The sequence below is a fragment of the Neophocaena asiaeorientalis genome, unplaced genomic scaffold, assembly GCF_003031525.2.
Source record: "Neophocaena asiaeorientalis asiaeorientalis breed wild unplaced genomic scaffold, Neophocaena_asiaeorientalis_V1.1 scaffold123, whole genome shotgun sequence".
Lineage (NCBI taxonomy): Eukaryota > Metazoa > Chordata > Mammalia > Artiodactyla > Phocoenidae > Neophocaena > Neophocaena asiaeorientalis.
The window spans coordinates 1,080,419-1,099,127 of NW_020173666.1; the positions used below are offsets into that span (position 1 = coordinate 1,080,419).

The window sequence follows — 18,709 nt, forward strand, 5'->3', positions numbered from 1 at the left end:
TACCATTAAGGTTCAGGCAAAATTGGACTTTTGTACCTTCTCTGAACCTTTTTCCACTGACCCAGCCCTTAGATGTTGTTCACGGGCCTTCTGACTCCATCCAGGCCTGCCCTTTCCCAGAGGTCCTTTTTTGATTGGAGTGTTGTGGGTGTTAATGGTTGGCTGATTAAAGCAACTCACCGTAAGTGTGTTAGTGATTACTCTGTTACTTCTTCTGGAGGGTATGTGCATATTCTCACAGAGCTGTTATAGAAATAAGATGAGGTGAACCTTCAAGTGGTAGGTTGTAACTATGGAAATACCTGGTAGAAGTTGGAGAGCGATATGCTTTGTAATCCTACCTGCCTAGTGTCCTTACTTTGCAAACCCCAGGGGCTTAGTGGCTCAAAGATGAGTCTTTCTGGAAGAAAGTTGGAGAAGTTTCATCATTATCAAGAATACATTGAAATGGTGCTCAACGTCACTAATTATCAGGGAAATGCAGATCAGAACCACAGTAAGATATCATCTCAAACCTGTTAGAATGGCTGTTATCATAAAGACAAGAAATAATAACTGTTGGTGATGATGTGGAGAAAAGAGAACCCTTGTCCACTGTTGGTGGGAATGTAAATTGATGCAGCCACTATGGAAAACAGTATGGAGGTTCCCCCCAAAATTAAAAACAGAACTGCCATATGATCTAGCAATTCCACGCATGAGAATACATCCAGAGGAAATGAAATCAGTATCTCCAAGAGATATCTGCACCCCCATGTTCTTTGTAGCATTTTTTTTTTTTTTTTGCGATACGCAGGCTTCTAACTGTTGTGGCCTCTCCTGTTGTGGAGCACAGGCTCCGGATGCGCAGGCTCAGCGGCCATGGCTCATGGGCCCAGCCGCTCCGTGGCATGTGGAGGGTAAACCTTGAGGGCATTATGCTAACTGAAATAAGTCAGACAGAGGGGGACAAATACTGTGTGATCTCACTTATATGTGGAATCTAAAAAAAAAAGAAAGAAAAAAACCCCCACCTGAACTCAAAGATACAGAGAACAGATTGGTGATTATAGGGGCAGGGTGTTGGGGGTGGGGTAGATGGATGAAGGTGGTCAAAAGCTACAAAAATAAATCCTGGAGATTTAACGCACAGCATGGTGACTCTAGTTAACAATACTGTATTGTGTATTTGAAAGTTGATAAGAGAGTAGATCTTGAAATTCTTATCACAAGAAAAAAAATTGTAAGTGTGTGTGGTGATGGATGGTAACTAAACTTTTTATTGTGGTAATCATTTTGTAGTACATACATATATCAATTATTTGCATTGTACGCTTAAAACTAATGTAATGTTATATGTCGATTATATCTCAAAAAAAAGAATATGTCAAGAATATCTGTTAGTTGAACCGTACAGTAACTATTAAACTTGTGAACGTCCCTTGAGAATTTCTTCTTTAAAAGTTGTTTTATACTAAAACTACTGAAATACATATTTTTATTTATTATAAAAAACAACTTCTTAATTTAATAATTCTGTTTATTTTTTATATTTTATTATTATTATTTTTTGTGGTACGCGGGCCTCTCACTGTTGTGGCCTCTCCCGTTGTGGAGCACAGGCTCCAGACGCACAGGCTCAGCGGCCATGGCTCACGGGCCCAGCCGCTCCGTGGCATGTGGGATCTTCCCGGACCGGGTCACGAACCCGCATCCCCTGCATCGGCAGGTGGACTCTCAACCACTGCGCCACCAGGGAAGCCCAATTCTGTTGATTTTAAATCATCTCTCCTTTAGAAGTGTTTTATTCATTTTCCCAGTGAGTAAAAATAAGTTCAACTCATTAAAAACAGAATATAAGTGTTCCTCGATTCATGAAATGTTTATATCTTATGATGAGGGTGTAGATTAGGGTTTTTATTCTTTATCATCACATCCCTTCCTTTTTTGCCCATGGAACCCCTTTGGTAGTTTGGTGAATCCAGACAAATTTTTTTTTTAGTTTTTATTTATTTTTAATTTTGGGAATTTTTTTAATTGGAGTATAGCTTTTTTCCTTTTTAAAGCACATACGGGTTTCACATTATATTTCTTTTTTAAAAAAGTGAATTAATTTTTGGCTGCGTTGGGTCTTCATTGCTGTGCGCGGGCTTTTTCTAGTTGTGGCGAGCGGGGGCTACTCTTTGTGTGGTGCGCGGGCTTCTCATTGCGGTGGCTTCTCTTTGTTGCGGAGCACGAGCTCTAGGCCTGTGGGCTTCAGTAGTTGCCGCACGTGGGCTCAGTAGTTGTGGCTCACGGGCTGTAGAGTGCAGGCCCAGTAGTTGTGGTGCACTGGGCTTAGTTGCTCCGCGACATGTGGGATCTTTCCGGACCAGGGCTTGAACCTGTGTCCCCTGCATTGGCAGGTGGATTCTTAACCAGTGCACCACCAGGGAAGTCCCTATTGGAATATAGTTGATTTACAATGTTGTGTTAGTTTCAGGTGTACAGCAAAGTAAATCAGTTATACATATACATATATCCACTCTTTTTTAGATTCTTTTCCCATATAGGCCATTACAGAATATTCAGAGGAGTTCCCTATGCTATACAGTAGGTCCTTATTAGTTATCTATTTTATATATAATAGTGTGTATATATCAATCCCAATCTCCCAGTTTATTCCCTCCCTTATTTCCCCCCCGGTAACCATAAGTTTGTTTTCTACATCTGTGACTCTGTTTCTGTTTTGTAAATAAGTTCATTTGTACAATTTTTTTAGATTCCACATATAAGTGATATGATATGATATTTGTGTTAAGAGTAATTTTACAGAGATGACAACTTGAAGTGGAAATAACTCTTTGTTGCGTGGCCGCCCCCCCGGGCCAGGCACTGTACTGGGCATGGTCAACAAAACTGATGAACACTCAGTGTTGGTGGCCGGCCTCTGCAGTGTGTGGACTAGTAGAAGAAACAAATACCAAACAGCAGAATATACAAAGAGTTGTTTCATAGCTTAGGGGATAAATGTCATGCAGTGCTGTAATAGTGCGTCATGAGGGGGCTTCACGGGGCCTGGGCCGTGCTGTAGTGGTGAGGGAAGGCCTCCTTAAGGAAGCCAGATTTAAGTCAACGCTCGGGTGTTGGCTGAGGGTGGAGCTTGGGCCCACGGAAAACCTGAATGAGGGCAGTGATTGGGAGTGAAATGAGCAGAGGGCTGTGCATTGAGGTTGGCAAAAAGACGCAGTTTGTATTTCACTTGGTAGTGTTTTTACTCCTGATTGAAGAGGCAGAGTTTACCTTTTAGCTTGACAGCATGTATTATTTAGTGTATGAATGGCTAGATCTCTAAAAGCTTTAGAGATTAGTTTAGAGTATATAGGTTGAAAAGTTTTAAAATTTATGAGAACAAGCTCTCTTGCAAGAGCTGGACACTTAAGAACATTTTTTATCGTTTAATTCCTAAACATTATTCCTCACCCATGTTTTCATTTGGCACAAATGTAAGAAAAAACTAAGGAGAACTGAGGAAGCGCTAGTCTCTTCTGTGTTTGTAGAAATACATATACCTTCCTTACCTGGCTATTCCTAAGTAGGTAAGTGTTGTCGCACGTCTGGATTTTAAGGCGACAGGTTCCACAGCCTGGCAGAGGCTCAGAAGGGGATTGAGCTGTGTTACGGGACAGGAATGCAACCATTCTGGTCAGGCCAGTTGGGGAGGGACTCCTCTCCCCATGATTCCCACACTGTTTGGCCCTGTTTTAAAATTTGACTCCAGCAAAGCACACTCTCCAGCCGAGGGGTACACATATCTTTGCGACTTCAGAAGGCATGCACGGTTGGTTTGTGAACCTGAACTAGCTTTGGAGGACGTGCTGAGCCAGCAAGAAATGGAAGTGACAACCATGTCTACACATGGGGACGGCAAAGGGTCACAGGCAGGTAAAGAAGGCTCACTTAGAATGTTATGGTTCCTTAAACTTTTGTGCATTGGTCGTAGAAAGGAAACCTCGGAATGACTTAGTGAGCCAAGAATTAGTGTGAAAATTACTGAGCAACAGATTCTAAATAACTTTGTCCTATGGGTGACCTTGGAATTTTTAAAAAAACATTTTCTTGTAAAAATATTATGAAAGAAGTTAGTTCCGTATAAAGAATCTTACAATGTGAGTCATTAGCGATATTTTGGAAATAGGATCTGCTCTGCTTGCTAGTTGTAGATCTTCCGGAACAGGACAGAGCCACTGTCAGCCTTTGAGCCTAATACCTGGCCTGGCACTTCATGCATGCTTGTGGATTGTGAATGGATTGGGGCCCATATCTAATGGCACTCTGAAAATTATTCCATCACTTCTCTGTGATGCCAGAAGATTTGTCCCAAAGTGTTTGTTGTATGGAAATCATATGGGGATAGAAATCATCTTGCCCTCCCCCCCAGACTATAAATGGGTTAATCAGCTGTAAACTGTGGTGCTGTTCCAAACCTCCTAGGCTGAGTAATGAGTTGGCATTGGTGGCCCTTCTGCGTTCATTTGTCCATTTCTGTCTCGGTTTGTTCCCTCACTCACTTGTTATTTATTGCATGTCTGCTGGTGCCGAATTCTGGGATAGACTATTGGGAAACAGAGACAAATAAAGCAAGACCTCTGCTTAGCGGCTTTTGAACAAGTGATTCAGTGCCGGGTGTTAGGGGGTGTCATAGTGGCAAGTACTAGGTGCGGTGGGATCACGGATTAGGAGGGATTCGTTTCTGGAGTTGAATTATTCTTCCCTGGAGAGTCAAGGGCTGTTTCCCAGAGGAGGAACCTGCCAGATGGCAGAGGAGAGTGTGGAAGGGAGGGATTCCAGGCCGAGGGGAAAGTGTGTGTCAGGGAAAAGGCATGTTGGGCGAATTGCTTGGTGAGATGCCGCTTCGCTTCCGTGTTTATAAATTAGCCTCCTCTATCGCTGCCCATCGCCTCGGCAGTGGTCAGCGTGCTGCTCCGCAGACCACCTCTTCACAGACTCTTCCTCTGCCTGGAATACCTCCCCTAGCTCTTGGCTAGCCCCGTCTGCTATAATTGGGCATCGGATTAGATTGCATGTCTTCTGAGGTGTCTGCCCTGACTACCAATCTGAGGTAGATTCGTCCTGTTTTTCCTACCAGCCGTCCTGTTGCTCGCTTCAGCACACTTGCTACAATGCTAATTGCTTTGTTTAATTTGTTGTTAAGAGGTCCCCAGACTCAGGGCAGGGACCAGGATTTTCACCAGTGTGCCCATAGTGCTTTGCACAACACCTGACCTCTAGGGATGATAGATCCTTGCAGATGAATGAATGGATGAATGAATGACTGAAAAGACCTCACTTGAAAACCAATGATATTTGTAATGGACTTCCTATTCCAGTTTATTCCTTGAAGTTTGAGGTGGTTCTTAACTAGGCACTTAGGATCTCAGCGAAGAATTTCATTCAAGACCTTTGGGTGTTTGTTACCTTGAGGTAAAAGAAAACGGAAGTTTACTCTGGATCTTGGAAGGAGTGACTTGAAAAATCTAAGGATTCTTTAAATTGAATATACAGGGATGAGAGAAATTCTGCTCAGAATACTTAAGCTGTAAACAAAAGAGAAATTCATGAATTTAAAGAAAATTGAATGAAATGTGTCATTAAATCAAGTCATACTTTAGAGTCATCTTATAAAATTATTTATTACACTACATTTTTATTTGTATTGCTTTGTTCTCTGATATGTCCTGATAATTTTGATGATTTATTCTTATCTGTGCTCTGAAACCTTATTTTTATAATTAATATCATTATCATTGTTTAAGCCCCTTATATAAATCAGTGATGTTCTTATACTGATAATTATTCTTTTTATTTAATACAGTATTCATATAACGTTCTCCATCTGTGGACTCAATTTCATTGCCATTTTCCTCTGCTTTTTCTGTCAGTTTTTTTTTTTTTTTTCTTGCGGTATGCGGGCCTCTCACTGTTGTGGCCTCTCCCGTTGTGGAGCACAGGCTCCGGACGCGCAGGCTCAGCGGCCATGGCTCACGGGGCCCAGCCGCTCCGCAGCATGTGGGTTCGCAGCACGAACCCACGTCCCCTGCATCGGCAGGCGGACTCTCAACCACTGAGCCACCAGGGAAGCCCCTGTCAGTTTTCATTGCTCATAAAATGGCTTCTTTTCTGGTTCATCTTACCCACATTCATATTTTTCTTATACAGGTCACATATAGCACAAGATATTTTCCGTAACATATTGTCAGCAGATTATTTTCATCGTGTTGAAACATTATACAACAAAATTTATTTTGTAAATTCTGTAGTGATGGCAGGTGGAAACTGTTAGGTGAAATGGCATATTCAATGAAAGGAAACTCCAAAAGTTGATTGCTCAAATGATTATGATTGTTTTACCCATTTGGTCTTCTCCAAATGAGAATTCCCTGCATAGATCTGTTAATCCCAAGGGATGGCAGACAGCGTTTCTCAGCTTTAGCCAGGGGATGGGTGGTTGGCACTTCCTGATATGTTTCTTTCTTTTTTTTTTAAAGTTATTTTTTATACAGCAGGTTCTTATTAGTTAGCTATTTTATACATATTAGTATGTACATGTCAATCCCAATTTCCCAGTCATCACACCACCACCAACACCCCCGACCATTTTCCCCCCTGGTGTCCATACGTTTGTTCTCTACATCTGTGTCTCTTTTTCTGCCCTGCAAACCGGTTCATCTGTACCACTTTTCTAGGTTCCACATATATGCGTTAATATACGATATTTGTTTTTCTCTTTCTGACTTACTTCACTCTGTATGACAGTCTCTCGGTCCATCCATGTCTCTACAAATGACCCAATTTCGTTCCTTTTTGTATACATGTACCACATCTTTATCCATTCATCTGTCGGTGGGCATTTAGGTTGCTTCCATGACCTGGCTATTGTAAATAGTGCTGCAGTGAACGTTGGGGTGCATGTGTCTTTTTGAATTATGGTTTTCTTTGGGTATATGCCTGGTAGTGGGATTGCTGGGTCATATGGTAATTCTATTTTTAGTTTTTTAAGGGACCTCCATACTGTTCTCCATAGTGGCTGTATCAATTTACATTCCCACCAACAGTGCAAGAGGGTTCCCTTTTCTCCACACCCTCTCCAGGATTTGTTGTTTGTAGATTTTCTAATGATGCCCATTCTAACTGGTGTGAGGTGATACCTCATTGTAGTTTTGATTTGCATTTCTCTAATAATTAGTGATGTTGAGCAGCTTTTCATGTGCTTCTTGGCCATCTGCATGTCTTCTTTGGAGAAATGTCTGTCTAGGTCTTCTGCCCATTTTTGGATTGGGTTGCTTGTTTTTTTAATATTGAGCTGCATGAGCTGTTTATGTATTTTGGAGATTAATCCTTTGTCCGTTGATTTGTTTGCAAATATTTTCTCCTATTCTGAGGGTTGTCTTTTCGTTTTGTCTATAGTTTCCCTTGCTGTGCAAAAGCTTTTAAGTTTCATTAGGTCCCATTTGTTAATTTTTGTTTTTAATGTTCATTTCTCTAGGAGGTGAGTCAAAAAGAATCTTGCTGTGATTTATGTCATACAGAGTTCTACCTGTGTTTTCCTCTAAGAGTTTTGTAGTGTCTGGCCTTATATTTAGGCGTTTAATCCATTTGGAGTTTATTTTTGTGTATGGTGTTAGGGAGTGTTCTAATTTCATTCCTTTACCTGTAGCTGTCCAGTTTTCCCAGAACCACTTATTGAAGAGACTGTCTTTTCTCCATTGTATATCCTTGCCTCCTTTGTCATAGATTAGTTGACCATAGGTGGGTGGGTTTATCTCTGGGCTTTCTATCCTGTTCCATTGATCTATATTTCTGTTTTTGTGCCAATACCATATTGTCTTGATTACTGTCGCTTTGTAGTATAATCTGAAGTCAGGGAGTCTGATTCCTCCAGCTCCGTTTTTTTCCCTCAAGACTGCTTTGGCTATTTGGGGTCTTTTGTGTCTCCATACAAATTTTAAGATTTTTTGTTCTAGCTCTGTAAAAAAAATGCCACTGGTAATTTGATAGGGATTGCATTGAAACTGTAGATTGCTTTGGGTAGTACAGTCATTTTCACAATCCTGATATGTTTCTATTTGCGAGATCTCTTGCTCTTGGCTTCTGATTCCAGCCTTTTGTTCCCTTCTTGGAGAAACGGGGAAAAATACACTTTCATACTCATTTGAGGGTAAGATTTTGGTTATCTTTATTTGTGAAGGCAACTTTTAATTTACCTGCTTGTTTCATTCATTCATCCAATAAATGTTTATTGCCCACCTACTCCATATGAGGCACTGTGGTCATCACCAGCACTAAAAAATATTTTATTATGGCCAATATTTAAATTATTTTCAAGTAAAGTGTTTTAAGGAAAGGACAGTATGAAAGAAGTCTCATGTCAGCAGAGAAATATTTTGTGTACTGTCTGGTAAATTCCTTTTTTTTTCAGAATTGCTGCTGGCTAGGAAATGATGATGGCTTCCACTTCTGACAGCCCTGCTAATGTTGGCTTGCTGTGCTTGCGCCCTTTGTGCTGCGGAGGCGAGAGGCGTTTGGGGAGTCTTAATTTCACCGGAACGCTGCACCTGTTGCTGGCTAGTCTTGCATATGAAATCCAGAACCTAGAGTCACTTGCTTTCATTTCCTTTTCCTGCCCCCTCTTTCCAGCGTACAGCGGCTTGGTTTAGTAACTCATATGAAAAGTAACCACCTTGGTCCTTCAGGGCTATGGTTTTAATGCCCTCGGGAGTGGAAGTGTCAGGGCCTTTTGTCATTCTGTTGTGGAAAGACATATCTGAGTGGCCTCAAGATCCTGAGGCTTGTGTTTGTGCCAGAGGTTGGGACTGGGGTGGGGTGCAGCTGCTATGGCTACTTGATATCTGGAAGCTGATTGCTGTTGAGGAACATGTACTTCCTCTTGCTTTCATATGGTTTTTGGCTATGACTTTGAGGAAGAGAGGAAGTATTATATAGTATTGTTTTCTCTCAGAAAAATAACTTTGAAACCTCTGGGCTTCACGTTGGTTCAGGCAGTGCTGTTGACAGCCAGCAAGCTGCTTCTAGAAGGCCCACAATGGGATGGGAGGAAAGACTTTGGGGCAGGGAATTGGTTCAGAGGTTCAGAACACCCGCGGCATGAATATGGTGTTTTATTTGGTGTCATGAAACCTTCGTTACCTCATGTTTCAAACAGGACTTGAGGTATCGACACAGCTTAACTTGTAAGACTTTTGCAGGCATCCATGAAAATAAATGTGAAAGAACTTTAAAGTTCAGAGGTCCCTAAAATTGGTCAGTTTTTACTGACCAAATTACATACTGAGGTTCCAATAGAAACACTGGTAGTTCCAGCCCTCTGCTGGAACTTGGCAACCTCTGGGAAGTCATTTTTAGTGCAGTAGTCCTAATTTAAAACAAAGTTTGTTCTATTGGCTCTGTTTATAAATCTTTTATAGATAGACAGATTTACTCATGGACGTTCTCTGGAGGAGAAAGATTTTATGGAAAGCGGAGCTGTGTGTGAAATGGTACATAAATGGTCCCGACCTGCGAACTGTGGAATAGCTTGCTTACCATCAGGGATGGCCCTGGAATAAGGGCCTGACTTTCTTCTCCTCTTTTTTCTGGATCACCGTGGTTTTCACTTTTGTACCTTCTGGTACTGTTTCCAAGTTCCACCCTCCCATCTTCCTCCCTGTTCTCTGTCACTTCTTAGAATATGTTAATAACAGGCTGTTTGTGCATTTCTTGCCTTTGCGGTGTTCGGTCCCCCCTTGTTTGGTAGCCGCTGCCCCCTCCTTTCCCCCTTTGCAGGCCCCAGCCTATCTCAGGGGCTGGTCCCCGAGGCAGTGACATTGAGCACCACACACACCCTCTGCAGCACTGGTCTCGCCTCACTCTGCTGGCCTGGGAACTGGTTCTTGTCTGCACTGCAAGGAACAGAGTAGGCGCTCAGTAAACAAATCAGTTAGCTGACTGGCTCCCACAGACCCAAAGCCCAGGAATCTTGTTCCTAAGTTGCATGGCTCATAAATTCTTGACCGATAACCCTTACTTGCATTCTCTGTTCCTCACCTGGTTATTGCTTGGAAACTGTTTCATCCTAGAAATCCTGGAACTGAAATACTCGAGGTCATCTCCTTGGCATTGGTTCTGCCTCGTTATTGCCTGGATCCTCCATTTTCTCCCCATTCCCAGCCCTCAGCTGTCACAAGTGGATGATTATGTCTCACTCCCATGGCCAGAGCTATGACACATGGGAGTGGGGTGGGTGTGCCCCTTAGTAGGCAGGACTATCTTTGTGTAGTTTCAGCTGCAGCCTGAATATACAGATGACTCACGCAAGTTAATACCCATATCTAATGAGTGGCCAACATCTTCAGATTTGCATAAGGGCTTAAGAGCTCCACAGGAAACATTGAATTGAGATTGTCACTGCAGGGGACCAAGGAACAAAGTGTTATGGATGGCACATCTGGATTCATAGGCTGTTGTGCCCTATGGGACTCTTAGGTCAGTTCTCCCACTAGATGTTTTTACTGCTAACAGCAAAGAATAGTCCCCATGTTTCTTTTCTTCACACCTTCCCATGAAGCTTGAGTGTTCTGGAACCTTCTAGGAACCAGAGAAGTTTCTCTCACAATGGCAGCAGATGTACTTAAAGAAAACTCACTGGCTGATCTTTGCTCCACAGCCCTGCAGTTTGCCAATGAGATTGCCTCTACTTTTACAGCACTTCCATTTCCAAATTAATCCTTCTTTCACATTCCCACAAGCACCCTTCTTGCTTGGTCACAGCTCCCTAGTCCCTTTCTGCAATGCTGCGGTCTGCCCCAGAATTCCTATTTTTTAATCTAATTAATTAATTTATTTTTGGCTGTGCTGGGCTTTTGTTGCTGCGCCTGGGCTTTCTCTAGTTGCGGCGAGCATGGGCTACTCTTCATTGCGGTGCTTGGGCTTCTCGTTGCAGTGGCTGCTCTTTGTTGCGGAGCATGGGCTCTAGGTGCATGGGCTTCAGTAGTTGTGGCATGCGGGCTCAGTAGTTGTGGCTCTTGGGCTCTAGAGCACAGGCTCAGTAGTTGTGGCACGTGGACTTAGTTGTTCCGCGGCATGTGGGATCTTCCCAGACCAGGGCTTGAACCTGTGTCCCCTGCATTGGCAGGCGGGTTCTTAACCACTGCGCCACCAGGGAAGTCCCCAGAGCTGCTAGTTTTGATTTTGCTTGTAACATAGACCGTGGCACCTCCTTTCTGCATCAGGCGGACTTGTGTAAGCTCTTTGGGTGTGAGAGATGCCCAGGGTTCCTCTCACTGTCTTGGTCCACTCTTACTTTCACTCTGATGTCTTCCACATCAGCTCGTGTCTCTTCTTTCAGTAAATGCTCATTAAGTCCTTACAATGTTCCAGGCTCCATGCTAAAGGATGACAATACAAAGGTAAATGAGAAATGACAACACTTATTTTTCACCTGATTGATAAAAACAGAACATTTAGAAAATTCAGGAAAATTACTCCCTTTCTCTTTCCTTTTTGGTAATGTTTTTAAAATTCTCTTTCTTTGTAAAGCATCTGAGTTTTATTCATCTCTTTTGATGTCCTTAAACAACTATTCCTGCTCCCTGAAGAACCATGGTGATAACCTTCCTTCCTTCTGCTAGAGTGAGGTGTTTGCTACCTGAGTGGCTGTCCCAGGGACCCCTGTCTTAAGCAGTCGGCACTGCAGGGTTCCAGGGCCCTGGCAGATTGGATCCTGGCTTTTACAGAGCAGTGGCATCACTTGGCATCCGTGCAGTGTTGGCCTGTTCTACCACGATTGCTGTCCGCCACCGGATACCTCACCTCTGTCGGTTCCAGGCAGTTGTCACTTCTGTTTGGAAGCAACACTGCCAGTGAGAAACCTGCCATGTGTGCACGCGTGCGCACACACACACACACACACTCACACACTCTGTTGTGAGAGGAGGGCCACCCTGGGAGGGAACCCTCCTCCCCTCTCTTGGTGTGTACAGGAAGAGCATGGGTATACCTACTACCTCTCTCTACCCCCCTCATTATGGGATTTGGTGGTGGTGTTCTTTAACTCTTACTCTCACTGCTTTTGTGCACTTTTCCTGAGATAATTGTAAGAAAGGTTATAATTTTACCTTGAAAAACAATGTCTAGGAACTTTTCTTTTAATTCATCATTCCAAGTAAGTGTCTTTGCACCTTAGAAAACAAAACTAAAATACTGAAAATATGATTTCTTTCCTCTTTCACTGGCATGTTCCTTAATGTCTGCATTGGAGATCAGCCTTTGTGTGGTTGGGATAAATTCTAAACTCTTTGATGGTGGGGATTTTTGTGTAGCTCTCTCTAACATAATTTTCTTGGTTATAATGTCATTCGATTCCATTAGTATACTAATATGGAAACAAAGGCATGGTTTCAGACTTTATTTATATCTTCGTGCTTTGGAAAAACAATCTCATGAGAAATCATTCAGCCCATTAAATACCATCTTTGATGTTACTTTTTTGGGTTTGCTTGTTTTTAGAAAAGTTTTCCTGGCTTTTGCTCTTTGTGATTGCAACAGTAGCATAGCAAGTATTTTTAGACATGTGTTGTTAGAATCATGTGAAAAATCTTTTTCATGCCAACATGTTGGATTTTGTTAGTAATCTTTAATGTGATCAAGAACTAAGGTAGAATTTCTTAGCTAGAAAAGAATGAGTTAAAAAAAAAAATCCCAATACTTTCTTGGATGATTGGAGAAGCTATATTCTATATTTTTACTTAGGTGAAAATATTCAAGAGATCGAATTAAATGGCAGCTTCTTGAGGACAGAGACTATGCCTTTTTCATTTTTGTATTCTTCTTGGGTGTAGCACTGTTACAGTGAGAGGAGGTGGCTCAGTTGGTGGAAGCCTTGTGAACTTCATGAAGAAGATTAGACTCCAACCTCCTTCCTTGCATGGGAAATCTTTAAGGATTTTGAAGCTAGAGAGTTGCAAGTACTTTAGAAAGATCTATCTGGAGGCTCTGTGGGAGGGTGAATTGGAGTAAAGAGAGCCTGGAGGCAGAGGCAACATTGGAGGTGAAAGAGGATGTGGTGTGAAGGTGGGTGGGAGATGCATGAGGCCACGGATTTCGTAGGTACAGGTCTACACTCCCTCATTTGCAGTTGTAATAGCTAAAAAGAGCTCTAAAAACTGATTTGGCAACACATCTGGTCTAAGGGTTCTGGACAAGGGACTGTGAAACTCTATTTGACCTGTGCTTACAAGATAAGACTCACAGATTAGGTATGAAGAGCACTGTGGAGGAGAAAAACATTTATCGCCTGGAAGACTCAATGGTTGGTGATGAAACTACCTCATCCACATGAAAGAAAACAGGTCTTTTGGGGGGGATCAGAAACATGCATTAGATAGTGAATGAAAGGATGCATTTTTGAGGTGTTGCTTGTGTGCAGGATCTGAGACTGAATCATGAACCAGAAAAAGGGAACAATTGGAGAAATTTGAATAAGATCTCTAGAGCAGTTCATTGTACTGCATCAGTGCTAATGTTTTGGTTTCGATAATGGTAGTCTGGTTATGTAAGATGATAACATTTGGGGAAGCTGGGTGAAGGGAATATGAAAACTCTGTGTACTACTTTTACAATTTTTTGGGTAAATCTAAAATTACTTCAAGTTTTAAAAAATGAGGGAGAAAGTTGCTTGTCAAACCAAGAAATGGTATCATCCATGCTCCCTCTAAGTAGAGAATATCTGTTAGCAGGAATATGGTTTTCTTAGAGATTTTGAACTCTAAAAATGCAAGTTGAGTAGACTTTCAAAGTCAGGTCTCTACCCCCTTCCCAATTTTTTTTAAAGGCCAACCTTGTTTTTACAGAAGATGAATTGAGAACATTTTGATCCGAGAAAAAGGCTTGATCCCAGCTTATGTGCATACAGAAGAGTTACAACATGAAGCCAATTGTGTCTGGACAGTTCATGGGAAGTGTTGTAACTTGTATTCCGTCACATTTGGTTTCTCTGGTGTTGGAGGGTGTGGTTTATCTCTGGCTTTTGTCTGCTGCTCTGCAGGTTTAGGTGTAGGTTCAGTAGTTAGGACAGACAGTTGTAATACAATGTTCAAAGCCCAGAGGGTTTGCAGATAATAGAGGGAATGAAGAAAATGTCTGCCTTTAATGGTCAAGGTTGGCTGACCTGGGCTTGGCTGTGCCGATGTGCCCGGTGTTATGTCTCCCCAGTGGAAGGATTAGTCTTGAATGCCTCTGCTTCACTCTCTCACTTCCACACCACCTCCTGTAGTTTCAGCTGATTTGTTCTGTAATTCTGCAGTCCACTCCTTTCTTTCCTTTTGGATGAGAGTAAACCTAGGCTGGCAGCCAGTTGCTGTTGAGCTATAATAGAGCTAGTGGTATGTACAAAATTTGATTACTGCTGTCAACACCAGATTGAATAAGAAAGTGCATACCCTAGACAGATACTTGCAACTTAAATGGTCTATTGATTTCACAAGAACTAGAAATGAGGCCACCGTGTAATCTAGCAGAAGAAGGGGTCAGTGGATAGACGTTACAGAGTAGTTTTTAAAAGTGCGCTTCTTTTAGATCTTTTTGGAAGAACTTTCAGATAACTTTGATAAACTGATTGTTGCTTCTGATTTTCTTCACGTCCAGTGTTTGCAGAAACTCCATTGTAGGCTTGGTACTTGTTTTTGTTCCGTGGTTTGCCTTTCCTGTGTAGAATCTAGTTTAGAAATTGTACTGGGTGATACAGACCATATTTGCTCCTGAACTATGATGACATTTCCACTTAGCTTAATATGAATGTTTTAGAAATTTCCCACAGTGGAAAGTTCTCTTTGACATAGGAAGGTTCAGTGGTCAGTTTCAAGGTCAGCTGTATGCCAAGAAATAACGGAAACAATGGATTATACAGTGCAGCCTTGGGACATGGAAACTTTCTTAGAAGATGAATGATCATTATTAATACATCTTGTAAGGCCTCAGGCCTTATATTGAAAAATAAGGGAAAAAGTTATTTTTCTTTTTTAATGTCTTTATTGGAGTATAATTGCTTTAAACTGGTGTGTTAGTTTCTGCTGTATAACAAAGTGAATCAGCTATGCATATACATATATCCCCATATCCCCACCCTCTTGCATCTCCCTTCCACCCTCCCTATCCCGCCCCTCTAGGTGGTCACAAAGCACCGAGCCGATCTCCCTGTGCTATGTAGCTGCTTCCCACTAGCTATGGATTTTACGTTTGGTGGTGTATATATGTCCATGCCACTCTCTCACTTCGTCCCAGCATACCCTTCCGCCTCCCTGTGTCCTCAAGTCCATTCTCTATGTCTGAATCTTTATTCCTGTCCTGCCCCTAGGTTCTTCAGAACCATTTTTTGTTTTTTTTAGATTCCATATATATGTGTTAGCATACGGTATTTGTTTTTCTCTTTCTGACTTACTTCACTCTGTACGACAGTCTCTAGGTCCATCCACCTCAATACAAATAACTCAATTTTTTTTCTTTTATGGCTGAGTAATATTCCATTGTATATATGTGCCACATCTTCTTTATCCATTCATCTGTCGATGGACACTTAGGTTGCTTCCATGTCCTAGCTATTGTAAATAGAGCTACAATGAACATTGTGGTACATGACTCTTTTTGAATTATGGTTTTCTCAGGGTATATGCTCAGTATTGGGATTGCTGGGTCATATGGTAGTTCTGTTTTTAGTTTTTTGAGGAACCTCCCTACTGTTCTTCATAGTGGCTGTATCAGTTTACATTCCCACCAACAGTACATGCAAGAGGGTTCCCTTTTCTCCATACCTTCTCTAGCATTTATTGTTTGTAGATTGAAAAAGTTATTTTTTAAAGCGTGTAGCCTTTTTGTATTTTCTTTCCTATGCTTTATGTAGATTTTATTCTATTTAATTTTTTTAAGGGATTAAAAAATTAAAATCCTAAAATAGAATGTTTTAGGAAAGAGATAATTAGCATTATTGTACATGAATTTGTTCAAACACAGTGGGGGGTCTGAAAAAATGATAATCCCTCTAAATTAGATTGAGTTCCCTTTGAATTAGAAAATATGTTAATATGAGTTAGATTGGATTAGATTTTTTGAATTTCAAATTAGATAATCTCTTTGAATTTTATTGGATAATCCCTTTGAATTAGAATAGTTACTATCCTTCTCCCAATATCACATTTTTTAGAGAAAAGGGGAAAATGTTGCTAGTGTCTAGATCCTGACTTGTCCCTCTTGTCTTCCTTAAAATTTTGCTATATCCTCAATCTTAAATTAAATCTGGTCTAAAATTTCTTCCTGTAAATAATTATGGTTATTCACTTATAAAAGGCTGCTTTAATTGAGACTGTTTCTATTTAGGAAGAAGACAGATACAGAAAGACAGGTGGAAACCACTGATTTATAAATTATTAAAGTGTCATATTTTCATTGAGAATTTATTTGTCTTGTAAGTTTTCATAAGCAGCCCTTGGGTAGGGGAAGAAGAGCCAACTGCTTTTAGCAGCCTCTTGCTAGAGATATAATCTCAAGGGCAGCAGTATTTAGCGGGTATATTATACCAGATTAAAATGTTGAAATTCTTTCACACCTATTGGAAAATTGCCACTGGTAAAGCTAGACACCTTCAAGGTCTTGCTTCAGCACTGTAGCCAGTGTCCATTCTGATTAAGTGGTACCCATGTCTTACTGGTTGTTGTGTATTTTGAGTATTTAGCCCTGCCTATATAAACGGAGACATTTTGGGGATACTGATGCAAACTGGGCTTTGATAACCATCAGGGAAATGTATATCAAACCACAATGCGATGTCACTTCATACCTACTGGGGTGGCCATAATAAAAAAAAACAGATAACAATATGAGTTGGTGAGGATGGAGAGAATTAGAACCTTCATGAATTGCTAGTGGGAATGTAAGATGGTGCAGACACTTCGGCAGTTTTTCCAAAGGTTAACCACAGTTATTATATGATCCAGCAATGCTACTCCTGGGTATATATACTCCAGAGAAATGAAAACATAGGTCAACATAAAAACTTGTACATGAATGCTCATAGTGGCATTATTCATATTAGCCAAAAGGTAGAAACAACCCAAATGTCCATCAACTGATAAATGAATAAATAAAATGTAGCATATTCACTCAATGCAAGATTAGTCAGCCTAAAAAGAAATGACATACTGACATACTACAACATGAATGAAACTTTGGAAACATGCTAAGTGAAAGAAGTCAGTCATAAAAGACCGCATATTCTACGATTTCAGTTATATGATGTGCTCAGGACAGGCAAATCTATAGAGACTGAAATTAAATTTTCATGGTTGACTAACGCTGGCGGGTAGGGAGAGAAAATGAAGAGTGAGTGCTTTTTGGGGTGATGAAAATGTTCTAAAATTGACTGTGGTGATGGAAACACAACTCTGAAAATACACTAATAACCACTGAATTATACACCTTAAATGTGTTAATTGCATACTATGTGAATTATATCTCAACAAAGCTGTTACAAAAAAAAGAAGAATTGGGCTTTGACTATGTGCTATAATCTGTATCACTGTGCTTTTCATTGTCTCTGTCTTCACAACAATCCCTACTCCCATTTTACAGATTTGGAGATTGAGGCTTAGAGAGAGTATTTTGCCATTCATATGTCTTCTAGTCTAGAAAAATACCGGAGGAGGAGAGTGGGGCGAGTACTGACTGGTTCTCTTTTCTGTATCTCAGCCAGTAGCAGGAAGAGAGATGCCTTCTGCTTTAAATCTGTGTGTATCCTGACAAGGGTACATATGTTATGAAAATCTTTGCTTATAACTAGAAAGTTTCTATTTCAAAGCAGGAGAGAAAAAAGAGTTAAACAGGAATAAGAAAGCAGATGAGGCAATGTGGGTAATGATTTTCCTTGCTTGTTGTATGTGTGTGGATGACATCTGCATAAATGATATAGCAAAAGAGCAAGGCAAATACACAAGATAGAATAGGCTGGAAAATATGAATCAAAACTGTTACCTCTCATCTTAGTATTCGGTGTGGTTGAGTTTATTTTTTCCATAATAGCAATCTCTAAGGAATGAAGAAGAAATCCTTTTGAGTTTCACTTTTCCCAAGGTATATATGCATATTAAAGTGAAATAACAAGTCTGATTTATTCTTTGAAGTGTAGTTAATATGTAACGAAACTCTTCAGCCCAGTTGTATACTCAGGGCAAACGCCTCTGTTTATATTCATAGTGGGGTAAGGAGGTGGGTGGAGGTGCCCTTTACCAGCTGACACTGTCAAAAACAGGAAGCAAAGTTATAATCTCTTTGTAGTAGATCAGAAACATTCAAAGGCTCTTAGCTGTGACAATTAAAAAAACAACAACAAAAAATGATGTAAGGAATTTTCACTAACTGCGAAGTGTGACTTCCTGTCTGGTATTTAGAGGAGATTCAGTTAGGTTTAGTCAGATCCTCTCATGGGAAAAATAAAAGCCACCCCAAAACAGGACATCCCAGTGTGCAGTTCGCAGGCTGCTTTTGTTAAAATCCACTTCCTCTGCATCTTTTTCCTCCTCACTTAAGCAAATGTAGGTGATGAGTGGCCCGGCGGCCACCGCATTTCGTTGGAAAAAGTGCAGATTTGATTTGCCATGGCAAGTAGCTCGCCAGGCCAGCAAACATTTACCAGGTAAGTTTGTCAACT

At 41.0% G+C, this 18,709-nt stretch overlaps 1 protein-coding gene across 8 annotated transcripts in view; it reads left to right on the forward strand.

Annotated features, from left to right (window-relative positions):
* Nucleotides 1-18,709, forward strand: part of UTRN (utrophin) — a 550,217-nt gene that overhangs the window by 99,405 nt on the left and 432,103 nt on the right. For 4 of the 8 annotated variants that reach the window (XM_024747871.1, XM_024747879.1, XM_024747872.1 and 1 more), the window contains exon 1: nt 18,600-18,694. The exons of the other annotated variants lie outside the window; for them this stretch is intronic. In XM_024747871.1, the coding sequence (XP_024603639.1) occupies nt 18,601-18,694 (94 nt within the window). In that variant the 5' untranslated portion in view covers nt 18,600. Of the gene's footprint in view, nt 1-18,599; nt 18,695-18,709 lie in introns of those variants that run through there. 8 annotated transcript variants of the gene reach the window in all.